This window comes from Meles meles, chromosome 4, assembly GCF_922984935.1.
Source record: "Meles meles chromosome 4, mMelMel3.1 paternal haplotype, whole genome shotgun sequence".
Taxonomy (NCBI): domain Eukaryota; kingdom Metazoa; phylum Chordata; class Mammalia; order Carnivora; family Mustelidae; genus Meles; species Meles meles.
In genome coordinates, this window is record NC_060069.1 from 131,809,288 (window position 1) to 131,832,062 (window position 22,775).

Genomic DNA, 22,775 nt, shown 5'->3' on the forward strand with positions numbered 1-22,775 from the left:
GAAGTGGATGAATTTAAGCACAATTCGGAGAGTGGAATTGACAAGATTCTGTGGTGAACTGAACGTAGGGGGTGAGCTGGCGAGCAGGACCAGGTGTGATTCTTAAGCTCCAGGTCTGCATATCTGACTCAGTGTTTTCATTCACTGAGCCAAACAGAGAAGGGACAGGGCCAGGTTATGGGTAAGAAGCTCAGAAGTTCAGTTTGGGACCTACAGTCTTCTTGGATATTTGGATAGTGATACAGAAATATGTATACAGATCTGAAGCTTAGCTGGAAGGGTTGAAGTGAAAAAAAGATCACCTGTATACAAGTGATTGTAGAAATGTTGAATGTGGGAGATGCCTAGGATGACTCCGGAGAGACTGAAGAAAGGAAGACCGATGGCATAGCCTTGAATAATGCCCACTTGAAAAGGCATGGTGAGGATGGTTAAATTGTCAAGGAGACTAGAGGAAAATATTAGCCAGGCAGGTAGAAGTAAAACCAGAAAGGCTGTGTTACAAAAGACTAGAAATGAGTATTTGAAAGACTTAAGAAATATTCACCACTGTCAAAGGTTGGCAAGAGGGAAAAGAAGTTAAGTGTTGAAAAATAATCTTCGACTTTGGAAGCATCATGGGACTGGCGACTTTATCCAGAACGTCTTCTGTGGAGGGATGAGTGTAGACTCCAGACTGGATTCAGTGGTCAGGGAAAAGTGACAGGAAGGAAAAGGAATCCACAGACAAGGGTTTTAATTAGTGACTGAAGAAATAGTGGTAGCTGGAGGGGTTTGTGAAGTCAAGAGAGGTTTGAGTCCTGCTTTCTTTAAAGGGAAAAAAAAAAGCCAATGGAAGACATTTAACTGTCATAGGAAAGAATCAAGCAGAGAAGGTATGTTGAACGTATAGACTCATGAAAAGATAAGAGAAAGTATAACTTCCTTGAGAAGGTGGGAAATGTTCTTGATTCAAAGTGAAGGGTGTGGATTTGGCTTTCAACGTAGAACCGACCCCTTTGCTCCCATACAGGGAGAAAGGTAAAGAAAAACACAAATGTAGGAGTTGTAAGTTTGGAAGCAGAAAGTCGAAAGAGTCCCTGTGGGGGAAAAATGAATTTTTATTATGAAATAGGAACTGGAGCCATTTATAGAGGGAGGGCATAAATGTAAATAAATGTTTTCAGTAGCTCAAAGACTTGTATGGCATTCAGGAAAGTGGGAGAGGTTGTCTCTTTCCCATGGACAGCATGCTGGGCTTCTTAAGGTTGGAAATCATACATTTTTTTTAATTTTTATTTTAATTCCAGTTAGTTAACCTGCAGTGTTAGTTTCAGGTATAGAATATAGTGATTTAGCACTTCCATACATCCCCGGTGCTCATCATGACAAGTGGCCTCCTTAATCCCCATCACCTGCTTAGCCCATTCCCTCTCCCTCCTCCCCTCTGGTAGCCATCAGTTTGTTATTTATACTACTTTTAGTATTTACTACTTCAATATTTATTTAAATGGTATTTACTAATACTATTTAGTATTTATTATTTATGCCTGAATATTATTCAGGCATAAAAAGGAATGAAATCCTGCCATTTGCAATGACATGGATGGAGGTATGGAATATAATGCTAAGCAAAATGAGTCAGTCAGAGAAAGACAAATATCACATGACTTCACTCATATGTGGGATTTAAGAAGCAAAACAAATGAGCAAAGGGAAAAGAGAGAGAATTTAAGAAACAGACTCATACATTTATTTTGATATCTGCTGTGTTGTGTGACATTTCTTAGCATTAAATGCCTGTTCCTAAGGAAGCTGGAGAGAGTAGTTTATGTAGGACTGGGTTTTTTTTAGCTCAGGTCATGATCTCAGAGTTGTGGGATCAAGCGTCTCATCGGGCTCCACGTTGAGCATGGAACCTGCATAAAATTGTCTCTCTGCCCCTCCCCATCCCTGCTCAATCTCTAGAGAGAAAGACAGGAAGGAAGGAAGGCAAGAAGGCAGGCAGGCAGGCAGGAGAGAGAAAGGAAAGGAAAGAAGAGAAAAGAAAATCTATGTTAAATATAAAGAGAAGTGAATGAAGGGTAGGAAGGGTGGTCTGAATGAGGGGCAGCAGGCTATGTTCTAGAGATTTTGATGTGGTTAAAACATCACTCGTCTTACAAGCAAACTGTAGGAAGAGGAGGTTGGGCTTGGACTTGTGATTTTAGATGTGGAACAGTGTCAGGTGATGCTGAGTGTCTTCATGTAACACTGAGAGAGTGCGACTGAGGGGTGGGACAGGAGAAGTTCTCCCCCAATGGGGATATCAAGGATCTGAGAGATCAGGGGCCATGACACTGAAAACAGGCTAGATGGTGAGCACCACTGGTGATTCAAGGAAGTCTGGGAGCCATTGCCAGAGATGTTAATTAATAAAGGACAACAACAGAGAAGCTGGATGTCAGCCAGTAAGGGGAGAGCATGACCTATTAGAAGCAGGAAAAAAAAAATTTGTTTTATTTTGGACTCGTTTGCTTTTAATGAAAGGGCAGAGAAGTAGTGGTTTGAAAATGGTAAAGGTGTAGGAATCCGCCCATAATCAACCCAGCCCATGAAATATCCAAAGTACGAGAAAATGAATAGAAGGTACTTGAGAAAGACACAGTGGTGTCTCCAGAGATAAGCCGTGTTTCAGCTAAAGCAAGGGAGGTGGGGGAAGAAGCATCGAGACGTTGACAGCAAATTGAAATTTTCTAATTCAGACGTTTTGCTTCTCACACACAGCAAAAGTGTGTGACAGCAAAGAGAATCATAGGACTGGTGGGAGAGAGAGCTTCTAGGCAGTGAAGAAAAAGCCCAGAACAAAATTCTGGGGTGCCTCGGTGGCTCAGTGGGTTAAAGCCTCTGCCTTCAGCTCAGGTCATGATCCCTGGTTCCTGGGATCGAGCCCCGCATCGGGCTCTCTGCTTGGCAGGGAGCCTGCTTCCTCCTTTCTCTCTCTGCCTGCCTCTCTGCCTACTTGTGATCTCTGTCTGTCAAATAAATAAATAAAATCTTTAAAAAAAATCTCTCTTTAAAAAAAACAAAATTCTGAACCCATAGTGTTTGATTGGGATACATTTTTTGTGACCCTCCAAAATAATGATTAAATTTAGTTTATATTTCCATATTCAATTTCCCTCAAGAAAGTCCCACAAAGGACACTTTTGCATAAGCTATTCCTTCTATCTGGAATGTTCTTTCCCAAAATACCTACATGGCTCTCTTCCTCACCATCTTTAGATCTTTGCTCAAATGACATCCTTGCCATGGAATTTCTACAGAAAAGTCTTCCTTCATCTAAGTTGTCCATCTCCTCCACCCCAGCTTCGTTTTTTCTGTGTCGCTTTCCATCCCCTGACCGCCCCTATGATTTTATTTATTTTCGCATCTCCCTTCTCACACTAAGATCCCAAGTCCTGGAGAGCAGGCTTTTTGTCCATCTCGTTCACTCAAAGCTCTCTCACCAGCAGCTAGAACCATACCTGAAATGTAGCCGGATTCAATAAATACTTGCTAAATAAATAATTGCTGAATGAATTCATACATGAATTAATGGGCATAGAAAGGCAATGGGGTCTGAGGACCATTCCGAAAGCGCAGTTACAAAAATATTTGCATCAATGAATACATTGTTGGAACAAATGTGGGGCCCTTCGGGGTTGGAGGGCCCAGCACACATGTGGATGAATAAATTGTGCTGTGAGTGTTTGAAAGTGGGCTCTTTATTTCAGAATCACCTCCGGATTACAGGATGATTTTAATGTCATTTGAGAACTTAATTCCCGATCAAATAGCCCCCTGAATAGTCTCCTTTTGGTTTAATTTTCAAACCAAATAAAGCATAGGGCTTTTACCCTGCGTGAGGCTAACTCTGCAGCTGAGCGCCTACGGGCATGTCAAGGACCAGACTTAGATTAACTGCCGGTTTCTGCAACTGCAAAAATCAGACTACAGGAACTTTGAAAGCATGAGGATAGTTGAAGAAAGCAGGGCTCTATTCCACTGTTATAAACTCCCCAACATCCCTCTCTCATAAAGTCGTTAAGATTCTGCTTGATTAAATAGAGGATATATATTTAGTGGTTTTTAAAACTTTTTTTTTTAAGTAGTCAAGACCTTTTTTTTTCTATGCCTACTGAGTGTGATCTTCAAACTGCTAACCACAGTGACTAATCGTCATTTTTTTAATTGATTTATCATCGAGATTTTGTTTTTGTCTCTCACTTTGCCTGTTTTCTTTTTAAAATGAACCTTAGTAAAACTCTTTTCTTATACATATAAATACTTACATGGAATATATGGGTAAGATACACTCACACACATATTTTTCCGAAAACAAAGTTATTTTTAAACATCTTTTATATGTAGGAAATATATTAACATTATTTCAGGTGTGTGTGTTTTTGTGCATACGTGTGCCTACACACATCATGGTGAAAGCATGTGTATATGTATATGTGTATGTGTATATGTATATGTATATATGTTATATACAATATGTATATATATACATATATTTATATGTGAAATGTATATGAATGAAATATATAAATATAATATTTTATATATTTATATATAAGTATATATTTATATAAATATAAAATGAAATATTTTTTTCAGTTTTCCCAGAAATGATTTTCTATCAAGAAAACATTGACCATATGAACAGCTTACAGTCTTTAAAATGTTTCTTTAACTAGACAAGCTGTGTGTTTCCCACCTTTTAGCATCTCCTGCGGAAAGCTGACTGACATTAAATGAGGGAAGAGTGTAGCGATGTCAAATCGAGTCATGCTTGACTACCCGTCTTGTGCCCTAGGCACAGACCTGCAAGAAGATCCATCACTAATTTCAAATTTCCTTTTGAACTGGATGGTAGTGGATTGTTAACATGTTGTGTAATGACCTGTACGAATCAATAGGATGTCTGTCCAGTCCTGGGAAGATAAATATGGATCAGTCCCATGCCATCAGTCATTTGACCTGCTGATGTTAATGCATATTCGTACTCATTGAAGTCATTCAGGGGAGGGAATTGGTCCCAGAATAATCCTATTGCTGCCTTTGGGTCTCAAGTATCAGGAGAGAGATCAGATTTTTTTTATATTTGCATATGAGGAGAACTGAGAATGCAGCTGGACAATTTCCTTCTGGCTTTTACTGGAATAAGATGGATATTGTTGTTCATCAACAGTGACTGCAAGGTTAAATGAAAAGTTAAAAAGAGAGAGAGAGAGAGAGGAGGGAAACCTACGTTTTTCAGATACAATTCAGATGTTTCAGAAATATATTTTTCCACGGTTCTGTTAACTGTCCTGTAATCCTCTGGTATTCATTGTTCCTTTTGTGTCCCTGGCTTCCTGGTTTCTAAGTGTGTGCTATCCAAGGGAATTGGATTTAAAGTTTAAAGAAACTTGGCTTTTGAGTAAAATTGAGCAAGAACGTCAAAAGGCAGGTATGAAACAGATAATTCACTTCGAAGTTTCTTTGTCCCTCTTCCATTCAGTACCCACAGGAGAACTTAGGCTCCATTTATACCATTTGTATAAAACGTCTCTGAGTGGTTTGGTCACTAATTCCTGTAACAGTCTGTTGACAGATAATAGCTGTGACATACTGAATACCAGAAGGGAAATCTAGCTAACAGCAACAGCTTCCAAGGCTTGGAAAAATCCTATCTGATCTGAACACATTTCTCATTTTTTAACAAAATAGGGAATTTAGCTAGGATATTTTAAATTATTCACCAGACATATACGATATTTTTGTGGTACATACTATGGTGACTTCATACAAATGCAGAATATAATCATATTGTGTTTCTAAACAACAAATTTTGGTGCTCAACAAATTTTTAGAATATCTAAGGATTATTCTGATAATAAACAAATGGGAACAGGTCCTTATGGTCCTTTTTTATTCTTTCTTTTTAGGTCTTTTACAATCCACAGGTACAATCATTTTAAGAGACAGAAAAATGATAGAAAGGAAAGAATTAGATCTATCTTAAGTGGTATTTGTCCCTAGATTTATAATGAGAGGCATTTTATGTTATATTAGATTTCCTCAATATTTTACTTTCTATACTGTGTAAAAGTAGTATACTATAATACCCTTTTCCCAAAGAGGTGAAATAGTTCTTGAATTTTCAATAGAAGAATATTTACACTTTATAAGCATACCGATTGACCAACAATACCCTAATCATATGAGGTAACTGCACTTATACATTAAAAAAAAAAAACTGAGATTCCAGGAAATTAATTAACTGGACAAGGTCACCTATCTGATTTTAGAAACTATGTTCTTTCCATTGACATCACACATGCAGTATTTCTTTGGTTTTGCCTGGGAAAGCAGAGGCAAAAAGCAATAATAACTGGAAGAGAAGATGATATCTATGATAGGAAAAAAAAGATAAAAAGAGAGGTTGATGTCATAGAAACAGAATGAGTATAGTGGAGAAAAGAAAGAATTTGTAAGGAAGGCAAGGGGTTACAATACATTCATTGTAGACTCAAACTCCACCTAAGAACTACTTCCCACATTATTGAATGCCCCAGAATTGTTGTAAGCCTCCATTTTATAAACAAGATGTTTTGAAAGTAACAAAACTGAACTTGATGTACAAAATTCTATACATTTGAACATTGGTAGTGTACATCCATAAGGACCTTTTCTACCTGTGCCCTAACTCAGAGAGATACTGTTTTACTTCCACAAAAATATAATTAAATTAACATAATTAAAGTAATGGTAAGTTCTGTTAATGTTTGTTTGAATTTTTAATGAGTCCTTATAGTATTTCCTTCTAGCTTGGAAAGGTGGCAAGTAGCAATTTGGGGTTTTTTTTTCCCCTTCATTCAAATTTTTATCTTTTGCTTTAGATGTAAAACAGTATGATGACAAATTCTTTGTTATTTGGAACTAAAAAAGCCGTTCTTCAATTTAATTATACTTTTTCAAAATTAAGTAAATTCACCCAGCTACTAGGCTTTGAACTAGACTCCATAAAATAATGATAATTTAAGAAAAATAATTGACTAATTTAGAATAGTTAAGCAAGCTATTCGAGTATGTTAAACAGATGCATTAAATGTGACAGTATGTCCCTTTTGGATGGGCTCATTCTGAGTTAAAACTTGAAAAAAGAACTGGGTCTGTTTTTCATCAGTGTCAAAAATATCATATAATTTTCTATAAAAGTGTGTTTTCTTCAATTACTGACCCAGGTTCTCCCTCTCTCCCTATCCCAGGGGTACCCACATTCTGGGAATGATTTAAAATGATGATGTATATTATGTATTGGAACTGAGTATTGCTTTTTTTTTTCCCATTTTATTTATTTTTTCAGCGTAACAGTATTCATTCTTTTTGCACAACACCCAGTGCTCCATGCAAAACGTGCCCTCCCTATTACCCACCACCTGTTCCCCCAACCTCCCACCCCTGACACTTCAAAACCCTCAGGTTGCCCCAACCTCCCACCCCTGACCCTTCAAAACCCTCAGGTTGTTTTTCAGAGTCCATAGTCTCTTATGGTTCGCCTCCCCTCCCCAATGTCCATAGCCCGCTCCCCCTCTCCCAATCCCACCTCCCCCCAGCAACCCCCAGTTTGTTTTGTGAGATTAAGAGTCATTTATGGTTTGTCTCCCTCCCAATCCCATCTTGTTTCATTTATTCTTCTCCTATCCCCCTACCCCCCCATGTTGCTTCTCCATGTCCTCATATCAGGGAGATCATATGATCTCCCTGAGTATTGCTTTTTTTTTTCTCTCTTTTTACTGACTATCTCCTCCTTGTCTGGAGGACATTACTATTTGCTCTCCCTGGAAGAGAAAACATTCCTTCCCTTCCATAACTGTGTGTGTTTGGGTGTGTGTTAGGAATAAGGGAGGTTGGCCCAACTTGCTCACCTCAGAATGTTTATCCAAAATTATGGTTCTCAACTCAGGGTTATCTTGCCCCCATCTCTCCGGGGGACATTTTGTAATGTCTGGAGGCATTCTTTGGTTGTCACAACTCCCAGGGTCACTACTAGCATTTCGTGGGTAGAAGTCAGGAATTTTGCTACACACCCTACAATTGGCAGACCATGCCTCTACAAAGAATTATCCAGCACATGTCAGCAGTGCTGAGATGAAGAAATCTTGATCTCCAATGAAGAAAACCTGAGGAAACCATTTGAAAATATTAGTCAATTACTTAGTGCTCCCTAAAAATTTTTCACATAAGGAGCCAAAGGAAACTGTAGTTTTATCATGATTTATTTATCAACTAATTCAGTTATTCAATGGTAGCATTAAGAATAGATCATAGCCAATCTTACTCTACAACATAAAGCTGGGCCCTTATCAACCAACTTCTTGGGGAGAACGCACACACACACACACACACACACACACACACACACACACAATTGCAATTAGAAATATATCTTGTGGCCATTGGCTTAAAGAGTGCTCCCACACACAGTGTCATTGACTTCCTCCCTTTGTGCTGTGTCAGGAAATTCAGGTGATAAATAATTGACTATCGCGATGAATTAGAAGTAGAAATGAACATTTCAACTATTTAACTCATTGGGGTTTTTTTGTTTATTTACTATACTGTAGAATCTGATCTCATTCCGATTCTGTTGCAAAAGCAGCCGAAACTCGAGCTGGCAAACAGACACTAACACTAAGAAAATGAGAGAGTGTGTGAGTGACTCAAAGAGACAGAGAGACAGGGAAAGAGGAAGGAAAGGTAGGGGGAGAGAGAGGAGAAAGGAGAATCCAGTAGACAAAGTCAGGGGCCAAATATTATGGGGATTTTTTTTCTTCTTGCTCTACCTAGCTATAGTTCCTTTGCTTGTTCAGAAAATAAATTCCTAATTGAGCATACAGAATAAATGTATAAAATAATAGATGACAATTTTTCCACCAGAATAATTTCATTGCAAGATTTATGTTCTGTTTTCTCTGATAACAGAAGGGCATTCACTCCTTTCCCTTCTCACTGTGCAGCCACATGAAATTGAAATCTTTCTCTGTATTCTAGATGAATAAATGAATATATTTATTTCATCATTTCTATTCTTTCTAGATTAGTCTTCATTATACCATAGACTTGACTAGCTTTTAAATTGCCAAATACTGATACAATTTTAAAGATATGCCTTACATTTGTACCACATAAATAAGTGGAGAAAGAAATGTTTTTGTATTAGGACGTTAGGTGATCAAAAATTATTTATCGCTGCGCTAAAGAAATAGCTGCTGTTAACACTGTCTTTTGGATGCTTTTATGGGACTCCTATAAAAGAATCATTCATGTCAAGATTGAAAGTAGCTCTTGATGGGAAAGCGGAAAGTGGCCATCAGACCAGTTAATGTGCAATTCTGGTCATTCCCATAAGAATCAGCAAAGGCATATCATCATGCGATTACTAGAAAAATGAACAGCACTGTTCACAAGAGCTTGGGAATTAATTAAATGATATGCTTGTTCATCTTGCAGGTCAAGCAGATAATTGTGCTGAGAATTGCTTTGAAATCATGCATGGTTCAACTTAGCCCTTTTGAATCCCAGGAGAGATTTACAGGTCACACTGCATATCACACTTCTTGTGCGTGGAGGACTAATACTAGCTAATCCTGTTAGCATCCACAATGGAATAAGAGGTAGCCAAAGATTCACATTTACATGATACAGGTTAACATACCACTAAGAGCCTTTGCATGCTCTCATTTACTTTTTCGGTATGCAACTGTAGTATAATAATTATGTCCGATTTCACTTGGCATATTTTTCTGTGAATATCTATGATGGCATCAACTTCATTTTATCTTTATATAACTTTGTATACCCATCACACAGGCAAAATTTAGCACCTCTTTCTCCTCCAAAAAAAACTAACAATTGAAAAATAATAGCAGATACAGATTCGTTCCTTTCCTAGGCATCTTTAAATATATAGTACATAAGTCAACATGGAAATCCTTTTTTCAACTACCTTTAAGGAAATGTCCTATCTAGACTAGTCAGAAGCTATTTAACACTTTAACTGTGCACTTTTTGTCAGTAATATATATTGTAGCTTTTTCATTACCTTGGGGTGGAATTTTTATTTATTAAATGCTTTTAAAGCCACTATAAACAAAAACCCAAATCTTCTAGTCGTAATTATTTTCGATATAATGTAGAAAATTCTTAACCTTAGCTAAATTCAATTTTAGAACTGAATGATCAGAAAGTTGAAGATAAAAGAAACCTATAGAAGATTATCAATCCAGCCATCTTTGTTTTCAAGTTAGGAAGCAGAGGTCCAGGGGGGTTAAGCAACTTGCATGAGATTACACAGTTTGGGGGCGGTAGCATGAAGAGTAAACTTCAGGTTTTTTGATCCCCACGGCATCTTCTTTGGAGCTACAATTAGGTGCTGCCACAAGTTACTTAATAACCATTTCTGAACTGAATCCAAGACTGCCTATTTGGCTACAAGGAAATTAATGCTTAACACCACCAGCTGAAAACATGTAGAGAGACTAGTGGATGAGGGAGAAATAAATGGTCAGAGAGGCAGCAACCAACCTTCTGGGGGGGAAAAATATTCTCAGAAAACCTGTGAAATAAGCATGGATTATGGACTATAGGCTGGTTCATTTGTATTTGGGGAGCTTAGACATTACTCTGTATAAATGTCCTGTACAACTGGACAATTCTTGGTCTATAATGACAAACAACCCTTTACTTATTCTGTCCTTGATAACTATAGCATCAAATGAAATGGATTTTGGGCACTCTCACTGACAAATAAACAGGAATATCTGGGTGAAACTGTACTGGTCAAAAATATTCATTTATCCATTCATTTTTAATTTTTTAATTTTTTTTAATTTTAATTTAATTTTAGGCTCCACGCCAACATGGGGTTTGAACTCACAACCCTGAGAATAAAAGTCACATGCTTTACTGACTGAGCCAGCCAGATGCCCCACAGTCCTATCCTTTTAAAAATCAAGGCAATACCATTTCAAGATGAAGGGAGTCCCCTTGTCTATTACATTCTGAAAATAAAAAGATTATTACTCAGAAAAACTACTCATTATAACGCTTAACAACTAATACAGTGTAGTTGTTTTATCCTGATTTTCTGAAATACTCCTGTAAACAATTTATTTGGAATCATGTTAGAACATGGATATTTAATCATATGCTATAAATTCATCATGTCTCCCTTAGTAACAAAATAGGATTCAGTATAAGAAAGATACACTTTGGACTCAATCCTAGAGAATTTCTTTATTATGGTTGGCACAAAGAGCAAAGACTTTCAAACACAAATACCTATGGGATTCAGGCAGGTACTGTGCACGCGTGCAATGTTCTGGATGTAAGAACAGAAGTGGTGGGATGTTTTAGGGAGCATATGCTTCCTAAAGCCAATTCTTTCCAGATGGGAATTCCAGCCCATTGTTGACAGAACTTCGGATTTCTCAAAGGACAATAGTAAATAAGATTTATATTTAAAGTTTCCCAATTTGTAAATACTGGATTGTACCACTCATCATGCAGAAAAATAAACATATTTGGGAACCATATGCAAGATGCTGAAAGCCAGTTTATAGCCATTTGGGAAAATTTCACAGAATGAAACTTATATTGTAGAAGATTTCAGTATCTAATGAGCATTTTTTTCTGCTTGTACTACTTTCTTTTGTTTATATAATCTTATTAAAAAGGAAGTTTCCTGCTATTTTCCCATCTCCAGTGTTTGTTACTTTATCTTCTGTATAATAAGAATTTCTCTAGTTCAGAATTTAAATGAGTTTTTATTAATGCCAAGGCATACCTTGCTACCAATAGAACCATAAATTGTTTACCATTAAGTAGAGCTGATTTTATTTGACATCCCATCAAATATGATTACTTGATTAAATATTTATGCAAATAGCTTTTCTTTAAATATGTAACTACACAAAACCTAAAATAGTAGATTGATAGATTGGTTTTAGAAACATTTATTTCAAACTCTAAATTTCTCAGCGCAAATGAAAATAAGATCTTCCTGCCCTTCCCCCCTCCAGACCCTCTCTTTTTAAATAGACTTTATATACTGATGTTTTATCCATGTGGCTACTTCTATAATGATGATCCGTGGCTCAAGCAAGAATGTACAAATGCAGAAGCATTCTAAGGGTAAAGCAATGTAATCTACCACCCAAGACGGCAGTCCAGAGGAAGCTGATGAAAATAGTGCCTGTGCTGGGCTAAACAAAGAATAATGAAGAACCCTTTAAGAACCATGAGGGAGGCAAAGCTAATCTAAGAATGTGTCAGAGGATAAGTTCCTTAGAAGGAATTTGTTAAAATGTCATTTGAGGTGTGATGGTCAAAGACTTTGCTGAATTCTTTTCCGAGACTGTAGGTCTTCTTACAACAAAGGCATGTCTGAAACCAAAGTCTAATCCTGTAGTTAATTTTAGTTAAATAGAAAGTTTAAAAAAATCGGGTGGAATCTTTAAAAACATATATTTTATCTTATTATCAGCTGAGGGGATCTTGCAGCTGTTCATAGTTTTACTTCATAGCACGTGTCACTGTGACAAATGAAAAATATTTTCATCCACTAGGATTACTGGGTTGCTAAAAAGCAATAAACAAACTGAAACAAGAATTATGTATGTAACTGACAGTTAATCAGACTATTCAGAGTGGTAATGAAGAGAATGAGAAGATTGGATAAAGTGTTTTCTGCTGACAAATGGTCTACATTACATTAATAATTTATTAGCTAAAATTTGTGATTATTACTGGTTAATGTGGTTAGCATTGACTTATTTTAATGATTTCTCAAAAAAAAAAAATACATAGTGAGACTATTACATACAGCTCCCTTGAAATGTTCTTTCCACCACCTTTTTCATCTCTAAGGTAGGTTTCTAACAGTCGTCCTCTTTCAGAAAGGGAAATGTGGTTGCTTAAAACCTAAAATGTCCCCATATTTTTCACCTTATTCTAGCTGAATATAATAGAGAGTTGTTTTTAAATCTTTCTTTTCTTTCTAACTCTTAATATTAAAGTGGTGAATAATTATTTTGAATGCAGTTATGTCTTGAAAAGGGAGCCTTAGTGAGATTTTTTTTTTTAAAATGTGGTATCACTTGGTAAAATGAATGTAAAATTCCATTTATGATGTGTGTATATTAATGAAGTTTATAAAATGTGACTCTTTGAAGATAATTGATTGGGGTGATTCCTTGGTCAAATAAGTTTAGAAAATTCTGTGTAACTTTTCTCACCGTTAGAACCAATAGTTTTCCGTAAGACAGTGTGTTTAATTTCACTTTAGACTTCCAGCATCACTTCTTTAGACAAAACACATAAAAAGTCACCTAGAATATTCATGGAAATGAAGAACAAATCATGTATATGTATTCATGTTCCTATAAGTGAATATGAAGTATAGAATTAGAAATGTTTAGAAACTTGAAAGCTGTCCCCCTTTCTGGCCTCGAAGCATATCTGACCTGAGAGGCCCCCAGACAGATATGAATCATTTCCATCCTGGTAATTAGCTTTCTAATTAGCTTTCTAGAATATGTTGTCTAAGGCTTTAAAATACAAGTTGCCTTAAAAATCTATTTGATGAAAATCTTTAAAAAGAGTTTATATTATGGTCTTTCATTATCAATGCTTATTTCATTAATTTAAAAAGACATAAAATTAACAAACACCTAACAGATGATTTGTGATGCTCTCTGCTTGATAAAGTATAGGGGAAGAGAAAATCAGCAAAAAGTTAAATTATTAATTATATTCTAAGGATATTTGCTCACATCAAATACTTTTCTCTGAATTTCTAGTGATAAATAGTAAGGGTTTTATATTTCCTTTCACATCCAAAATAGTTTTTCTCTTAGAAAACATGAAGATTTCATTTCTTCAATGTAATGTTCTTATATGTAGCTATATGGCATAAATAAAGATATAATAATTATTAATGTCTTCCATATATTACAGTTAAGTTATGGAATTAATGCAAATTGAGCTGTCCAAGGGGGGGGGGATATTTTAATATGTGGTGCCAAAACAGGAAGAAAGAATGAAAAGTTTTCTGTACATAAAGTGATCATGTACACATGCTCTCCAATCAGACTTTACTTTCTCTGTATGTAAATGACTGGACTGAGACTTTATGTCTATTATGCAAACAGTCCTTTGTCCTGTCAGGCAGTTGAGGGAAAAGACCATCATCTTTGGTGTCCTGGAGAATGTTCACTGGTCCTCAGGGACTGCCTGTCATTTAATTTAGGCAAGTTAGTGTCCGCATTAGTTCTGTATTTACATATAAATTGTTTGTTGGGGGTGGGGCAGAGAGGAAAGATGTATTGCAAAGTGCTTTCCCCAATTATTTTATGGTGTCTGCTTTCATGTGGGGTGTGTCCTTAGCAAAGGAGCATATAGGGGGAGAAAAGGATGTTAGAGATCTATATTCTCCTACATGTAGTAAATGAGAATCAGCGAAAAGGAAACTGTGTGCACGGGATCTGTTTCTACACATAATGAAAGAGTATGGAGAATTATTGCTGTTTTAGGCATGAGAGCCCATGACCTGCAGAGCTCATATATCCTTTTGCCAACCAGGACTCATGGATGGCTCATGGATCCTATGGTTTTTGTCCTGATCCATTAGCATCCTGTGATGCACCTAGAGGTTGCAGGAAGGAAGATACACATGCATTTTAGGAGAGAGACAGTGTCTTTATTTGACAAGGTTTTTTGCAGATACAATCAATACTTTCTAAGATACGGGATTTGAGGCAAAGCCGTTCAGACTGCTGTGTTGGAGGAACAGGAAATGTATACAGCATGCATAAACCACATGCCTTTCATTATGGAGACAGGGGTTCAGGGCAAAGATTATTAATCTCAAAAGTAAATGCTATTCTACAAAACTGCTAGCCACTACTAACAGAAACTGCTGTCAAAATAAAAACACTAGGATTGGACCTTAGTGCATCCTAGCATATCTAAACCACCTCCTTCATTTTTTCCTTTTCCCAAAGTTAACATTTATTGAGCACTTACTGTATGTCAGCCAATGTACCAAATATATAGCATTAGCACATTGGATTCTCCCTCCAATTTTATGGGATCAGTCACTTCATTTTTCCCATTGTTCAGATTAACATAAGGAGGTTAACATAAAGTCACACAGTGAAAGAGGCGAGTCCAACCCAAATGAATCCACATTCCACATTTTTACCATTATGTTATAAGGCCTAACACTTGGCTATTGAGAAGTGGAAAGGAGGAGTTTTCCCAAATCAGGAATTCTTAACGACTATACTTGCCTTTTATTTATTTTCCTTATTATTGTTACTGTACACATGTGGGTGAATTGAAAATACCCGAACCTAGAACTTCCAGCCACAGCAATGACCATCGCCATGGTGTTACCTAGAACACATCCGGCAACTCGACTGATCCCTGTCACCATAAAACAAATGAAGGTTTGCTATTTTTAGTCTCTTACCAAGCTTTACTGGACAAAAAATGTTTAGAAATATTTCAACCTCAGGGGTGCCTGGGTAGTTCAGTTGGTTAAGCATCCAACTCTTGATTTCCGCTCAGGTCATGATTCATGATCTCAGGATTATGTTTAACATCCTCTCTTTCCCTCACCCTCTTTTCCTCCTCCCACCTCTAAAAGAAAGGGGTGGGGGAGGAAGGAAGGAAGGAAGGAGGGAGGAGGAAAGGAAAGAAAGAAAAGAAAAGAAATATTGATTTCATACTCAGGAAAGGAGAGGAGTTTCAATGGAGGGCATCTAAGATGCTACAGAAATTGCCATCTAGACAGATCAAGAGAGACTGATTCTCACAGAAAAATGAATTCCCTCAGTTTCAAGGCATCAGAAAAATGTAAAGCTTTCTTTGATGCCATGTCAAATGTTTGCAGCTGATTTACTGACCTATTTTGGTATCATTTGTCTTATTTAGGACATATCATTTCTACCTTCAAAGTAGTTGGAGACAGAATACAAAATTAAACATAAACAACAAAAAATTGTCATTAGGGACAAGACAATAACAGAGGAGATTACTTAATTTTGACAATTGAATCGTGAATTTGAAAGTTTAGCCTAAAAATAGAAGATGTGCTAAATATTTATACTTTACAACTCATTTACAATTTTAAGTTCAAATAAAATAATTCATGAGTTCGTACACTGATCTGACATGATATAATCTGGTTTGGTGCTGAATTTAGCTTTAGCACATGTCTTTAAGGAATTGTTATTTTTTTAGAATTTAACAAGATGAGAAATATTGGTAGCCAGACCTCAAGTAAGAAAAGTGCCCCCTGCAATAAAAGGAAAAAGGAAAGTGCCCCTAGCTCTGTACTCAAAGGTAGACTCAGAATGAGTTTATCATCAAAAGCTGGATCCATGTTCTTCCTCATTGTACTTGTGTGATCTTGGGGAAGTTGTGAAACCCTTCCAAACTTCAGGCTAGTCATCCAAGTGAATTTAATGTCAACCTCACCATTTTTTCATGTTATTGAAAAACTGTTTAACACAGTTCCTAATACATCGTAAGCCCTGAATAAGTGGTAGCTCTTGCTATTATTAGTTGGAAAAGTTGAGGGGAAAACATCCCTCAAAACTATAGAAAAGGGACATCTAGGTGGCTCAGTCAGTTAAATGTCTGCCTTCGGCTCAGGTCATGATCTTTCAGGGTCCTGGGATCCAGTCCTACATAGGGTTCCTTGCTCTGTGGGGAGCCTTCTTCTCCCTCTGCCTGCCACCCCCCCTGCTTGTACTCTCTCTCTCTCTCTCTGTGACAAATAAATAAAATCTTAAAAAGAAAGAAAGGAACCGCAGGGGGAAAAAATGTGGACTGATAAAGACACACTGTGGTATAATATAATATAATATACACACATATACATTTCTATATGTATATTTCTTTCCTATGTACGTGTAAGATAAAATAAAATATAAAAGCAAAAATAATACTCTGCAAGGCAGGTATAAAGTGAGCTAATTAGTTTGGTTCAGTTACACAAGAGCACAGGTAGGAAACCCGCCAAACTTTACGTTTGGATTTTTATGTGTTGCAAGTTTAAAACTTTATTTTCTGACATAAAAGTGAGCTCAAATTTGTTGTTTTAACTTTGCACACATATGATTAGCTAGTTGTGAATTTCGAGATAGGCTTAGATTTACTAGGGAAAATTGAATTTAATAAACTTGTTTAAAATAGGCCTATTTAGGGGCACCTGGGTGGCTCAGTGGGTTAAAGCCTCTGCCTTTGGCTCAGGTCATGATCTCAGGGTCCTGGGATCAAGCCCTGCATCAACTCTCTGCTCAGTGGAGAGCCTGCTTCCCCCTCTCTCTGCCTGCCTCTCTGCCTACTTGTGATCTCTCTCTGTGACAAATAAATAAATAAAATCGGCCTATTTAGTTTCACTTGAATAAACCATGCTGGTATTATACTTCTCCAGCCTGCTTTTTTCCAGCACTGAGTTTTGTGATACACATGCACAAAGTTTAATATTCTAAAGACGTGTTACAGAACCACAGAATTACATTTGAACCTGGTCTCTGAAATGCTGCAAAAAGGTACTGTGAAACTTCTGTGTGTTTAGACTGGTTTATTTATCTTTATACCCCACTTTCTTCCCAAGCGAATTTTAGGTGAATCACAGTAGAAAGGCTTAGATGTAACAGAGATGTTAAGACACGCGCGTGCGCATGCACACACGCACGCACGCACACACCCACACTGGAGCTCTGCGGTAGGTTTAAGTTATTTAAAGAAAGGATGTGGGATGTGAAGAAACCCAAAATGAAGGTTGAGGTCCTTGTGCCTACTGGGCATGAAGTGTGGAGCGGTCCAATTCTAAATGTAAACATGGTGAATTTCAGGATCATCCTTACCAGGTGAGGACCAATGTCTCCCTAAACTCCATGAGGAATCAACCCATCACCATGATTCCTCTTTAAATGACTTTGAACACCTATGGACAATGTCTTCCTCAATCACGACTTTCTAAAGATGTGGGATGTTTTAACTATTAATTTTTACCTATAATTCAAATTTAATTAGAAACCATTTGAATCCCCTGGGTAATATTTACTAACACTTGTAACATTCGGCCTTTATCAGTTTGCTAGTACTCTTATAGGTAATATTACTAGGCTTTTATTTTTCTGCATATTCTGAGATAAACATGGTATTTCCAAAAATCTCCTATACCTGCAATCATCGGCATTCTCTGTGCCACATTTTAAGATATTTTTCATATTTGGGGTGCCTGGGTGGCTCAGTGGGTTGAAGCATCTGTCTTTGGCTCAGGTCATGATCTCAGGGTCCTGGGATCGAGCCCCACGTCGGGCTCTCCACTCACTGGGGAGTCTGCTTCTCCCTCCACACTCCCTCTCCTCATGCTCTCTCTCTCTCTCTCTCTCTCTCACTTCGCTCTCGCTCTCACTCTCTCTCAAATAAATAAAATCTTAAAAAGATATTTTTTATATTCAACAGTTTAAATATTCATAATAATTCTCAAAAAGAATAAATCAATTTATTTTGGTTTTCCAGAATAGCATTCTCCAAATGGCTCCTTAGCTCTAGCCTGGATTGTCAGATATCTGCTTAAAATATACATAGAATGAAACTTTTGCAGGAGTGAAAACACGAGTGAGACATAGAGGAAGGAGGTGGGAAGCATTCTGGGCTTTTGATCAGTCAAGCAAGAAAAGGAAGCAGCTGATACTGATCCAGAATCAAACTGAATAGCTCTGGAGCCTTCTGAAGCAATTCAAAAGGCCTTTGGGAAAGTTATTTTTCAAAAGTGTCTTCCCATCTCATTTCCTCAGTTGGCACCTCTGCCCCACAGGCATTCCTCCTTCAGAGGCTGATACCCAGATTGTGTCTACAAAGGAAACAATGTTTTCCTTCTTAATAGAATCCCAGAGAAAATGTCTCAAGTTACCCACTCTGCTGTCCAAGATCAAAGTTACCTTTCTGTACACTGATGAGGGCCGCGTCATCTCACAACTCTGAGCAGAATAAAACAACGTTTAGATTGGTTGCTCCCCTCCTAGAACATAGGTTTTAAATGCTATTTCTTTTAAGTGTAAAATAATTTTCATTATATTATAAAGAATATAATTATACTCTACCCAGTAAAGCACACATGCTACAAATGTATTATTTAGGTCTGAACATTGAGTCTAGAACATTGAAAAATAACAGCCACACAAAATACTGATATGGCCCTCCAGTATCACGGCTGTTACCCCTTGATTGATTTTCTCATATTTTTCAGAAATAACAACAAAACCACCTTCCTTTTACACAACACATAGGAAGAAAAATGGGCTTTAATTACTAATGTTAGAATGAAGTGACACCTCCTTTAACAAAATGTCTTTTTCCTATGTTTTCCATTATTAATCATGATAGTCAGTGTTTCTTTTGTATAAAAATTCTGCAGTAAAACAGAGCTTGATACATCGTTTTCTGTGTTGATATTATATGCCTGCTTTTTTCCTCCAAGTTTTTATTAAAATTCCAGTTAGTTAACATGCAGTGTAATTAGTTTCAGGTGTAGAATTTAGTGATTCATCCCTACGTGCAACACCTGGTTATAGGCTTATTAACAAGCATATAAGAAAGCATGATTTAATTCCAGAGATAGTATATTTAAAAATCTTTTACATGAGGGATGCCTGGGTGGCTCAGTCATTAAGTGTCTGCCTTTAGCTCAGGTCATGATCTGGGGGTCCTAGGATGGAGCCCTGTGTGGGGCTCCCTGCTCAGCAGGGAGCCTTTTCTCCCTCTCTCACTCCCCTTGCTTGTGTTCCCTCTCTCGCTGTGTCTCTTGTCTGTCAAATAAATAAATAAAATCTTTTAAAATTATTTTGAAAAATAAAATCTCTTATGTGAAATCACAGTAACCAAAAATAAAAATGAAATGAAGTTGCCTGATTTAGACCCACTGCCTATATCTTTTTCTATCTTTACAAACCAATAGTTCCATATATAACTATAATTCCTTTCTGGTTATATTGCACAAATCACCTAATACAGTATTTTGAGCTAATAAAAATCATTGATGGGTCATTTTTGTTTTTCAAATACCAAGCCTTGAAACACAGCTTAATTTATTAACTCTCATCTAGGACTAGAAGGCTGTACTTTCACTCCTATCCTTCAAGACTTGGTGGGTTATGTGCCATGTGTTATATATATCCCCTGAATCTTCCTTTTCTCACATAAAGATGATTGCTCCGAAGGGGTTATGTCTGTGAACATTGTACTTCTTCAACTACATTACTCAGGAAGGCTTGAAGGCTTGAAGACCTATAGATAGAGAGTACCTTAAAAGAGCAGTTTGTAAGAGATTGTGACAATTCAAAATCATCCCTCTCTACATAATCAGTGAGTAGACTTTGTTGTGACTGCTTTGCTCGAAGCCCTTTGGTGGTGTCTGCTTGCCTTGTAAGCATGGCAGAAGCTTCTTTGCAAGGTTCACCAAATCCTTCAAGAGCTGCCTCTGGCTTGGCTCTCACAAGTCATCTCTCACATCCCTGACCTCATCCCTAACCAACAACAGCGCCTCTAGGACCGCGTCCACACCTGCACCCACCATACTTACCACCATGTTCACTTTCTTGCAAAGCCTTGCTTTCTTTATGGGTTTGCTTTTGTTCCTGGGCCCTTGCACAGAGGCATCTCGCTGCTATCCCACTTTCTTCCTCTTTTTGGTCCAGTTGAGCATTCACCTCCTTCCACAAAAAGTCTTCTCATATTCCCTTCTGAATCACGTGTTCTTCCGGTGAGCCACATACGTTTTGGTTTTGGTTATTTTTTTTTTAATATTTTATTTATTTATTTGACAGAGATCACAAGTAGGCGGGGGGGGGGGGGGGAGTTGGTGCGGGAAGCAGGCTCCCCACTGAGCAGAGAGCCAGATGCAGGGCTTGATCCTAGGACCCTGGGACCATGACCTAAGCCAAAGGCAAATGCTTAACTGACTAAAACCCGGGATCCCAAGCCCGATGTGGGGCTTGATCCCAGGATGCTAAAACTCCAGATTTTTTTGAGGACAGGATCTGAATCACCCAAATTAGGCAGAGCACCTTATTCCAGTCCAGTCGGTCCACATTCTCAGAAGAACTGACGGATTGTCTGGCCATGACTGGCCTCCTTCAAAAGAGGCAGACGAATAATAAGAAGCACTGTTTTATGAGACTGCAAAAACTCTTTTACTAACAATCTTTGAAAATGAGATTTTTTTTCCTTTTCAACTGTAGAGGGAAGACAGTTTATTTCTTCTGATTAAATTAGCTATTTACTCAACATTTTCCCTACCTCCCATCCTCTGGTTCAGGATTCTCTACTTACAGCAAATTTGAATTTTTTTTTCTTGTGGTTCATTTGCTTTAAATGAGATTTAAATGTAATTCAATAGTGTAAAGTTTAAAGTGACTCCAATTCAATATTACTGAATATCACCATGCACATGCAGTTTGCATTAATGTACTTGAAACCTTCATATGTTTTTGTAAATTGAGCTCTTGTATGGGGTGTCATTTTGAGGAATATAACTGCTTGATTTCTTATGACTTTAGATCGTAACCTATTTTATGAATCAAGGATTCTTTAATATACAGCTAATGGAATTATCCCTAAAATAGTTTTTTCACAGTTAAAATTAAATTATTTTCTCAAAACTAATTTACTTATTCAACCCTCCTAGAAAGACTCACAGAGATCCTGATAATTTATCTTCATTGTCATTTTTTTCCTTCAGAAAATCCAAGTTATTTTCACTATTTCTTATAGGAAGTTAAGTGTTACCATTTTTTTAAACTTTTGATATTGTTTTACTTGGGCCTCTTTCAGCGTCAAGTAACAGAGAACAGAAGCTGAATTAGCATCATCCAAAAGTGAATTTATTAGTTCACCTACCTGGGAAATCATTTTTATGTCTGGCTTCAGGTTGAGGTCTAGCTTGAACTCAACATTGTTACAAGGGCCCAATTTCCTTCTTTCTACTTTCTCAAAAAAGCTCTCATTTTGTCTCAGGAAAATGGCAGCTTTACCCCATTCTTACATGGGTTTCCCTGAGAGCACCAACCAGTCCACAATTAAGTCTTGTAGACTTCCCTTGGTCTAAAATGGATCTTGTATTCAACTCTGAATCACTCACTATATCAGGGGATAGCTGATTTCTCCTGGGTATAATTCACATAAATTCCACTCAAGCAGGTAGTACCCTACCAAATACATGCCCAGAGAGTAAAAGAGTAGTTGTTTAAGCAAATTTAGGGGTATAAAGTGGGCAGGAGTGGGGATGGGAGGAATATGGTCTACATAACTATTGACTAATAATGTAATTATTTATCAATGAAAGTTAGTATTTACTTAGTATCCTCTTATTCAAGTCCAATATTAGGCATTTCCCATATATGGACAAAACATTGCTATTATTATCTACCTGTTACGTAAGTGCTGAAATAGGCACATGGAAAAGTTAATTAGCTTATCCAGGATCTTACATTTTATAAGCAAAATTGCTAGGCTTTGGGACCTACCTCCATAGTCTCCCAATCAAATCCTGTATCCTCTAAGGACTATGGTATTCTCGATTCCAAAAAGAGGAGCTTGGGCCTGATGATCTCTAACTGGCTTTTCATCTCAAAAATTTGATGATTCTATTATTCTAAATTGTTAACAGTTGTTTCTAACAAAGAAGTGGCTTTGTGCGCTGA

General features: G+C 37.2%; 1 protein-coding gene across 1 annotated transcript in view; it reads right to left on the reverse strand.

The window, feature by feature from the left end:
* LOC123940780 (B-cell CLL/lymphoma 7 protein family member C-like) overlaps positions 1-15,442 on the reverse strand; it is a 134,110-nt gene extending 118,668 nt beyond the window's left edge. The window contains 1 exon segment of the mRNA XM_046003691.1: positions 15,402-15,442. Coding sequence (XP_045859647.1) covers positions 15,402-15,442 — 41 coding nt within the window.
* Between the last annotated feature and the right edge of the window lie 7,333 nt (positions 15,443-22,775).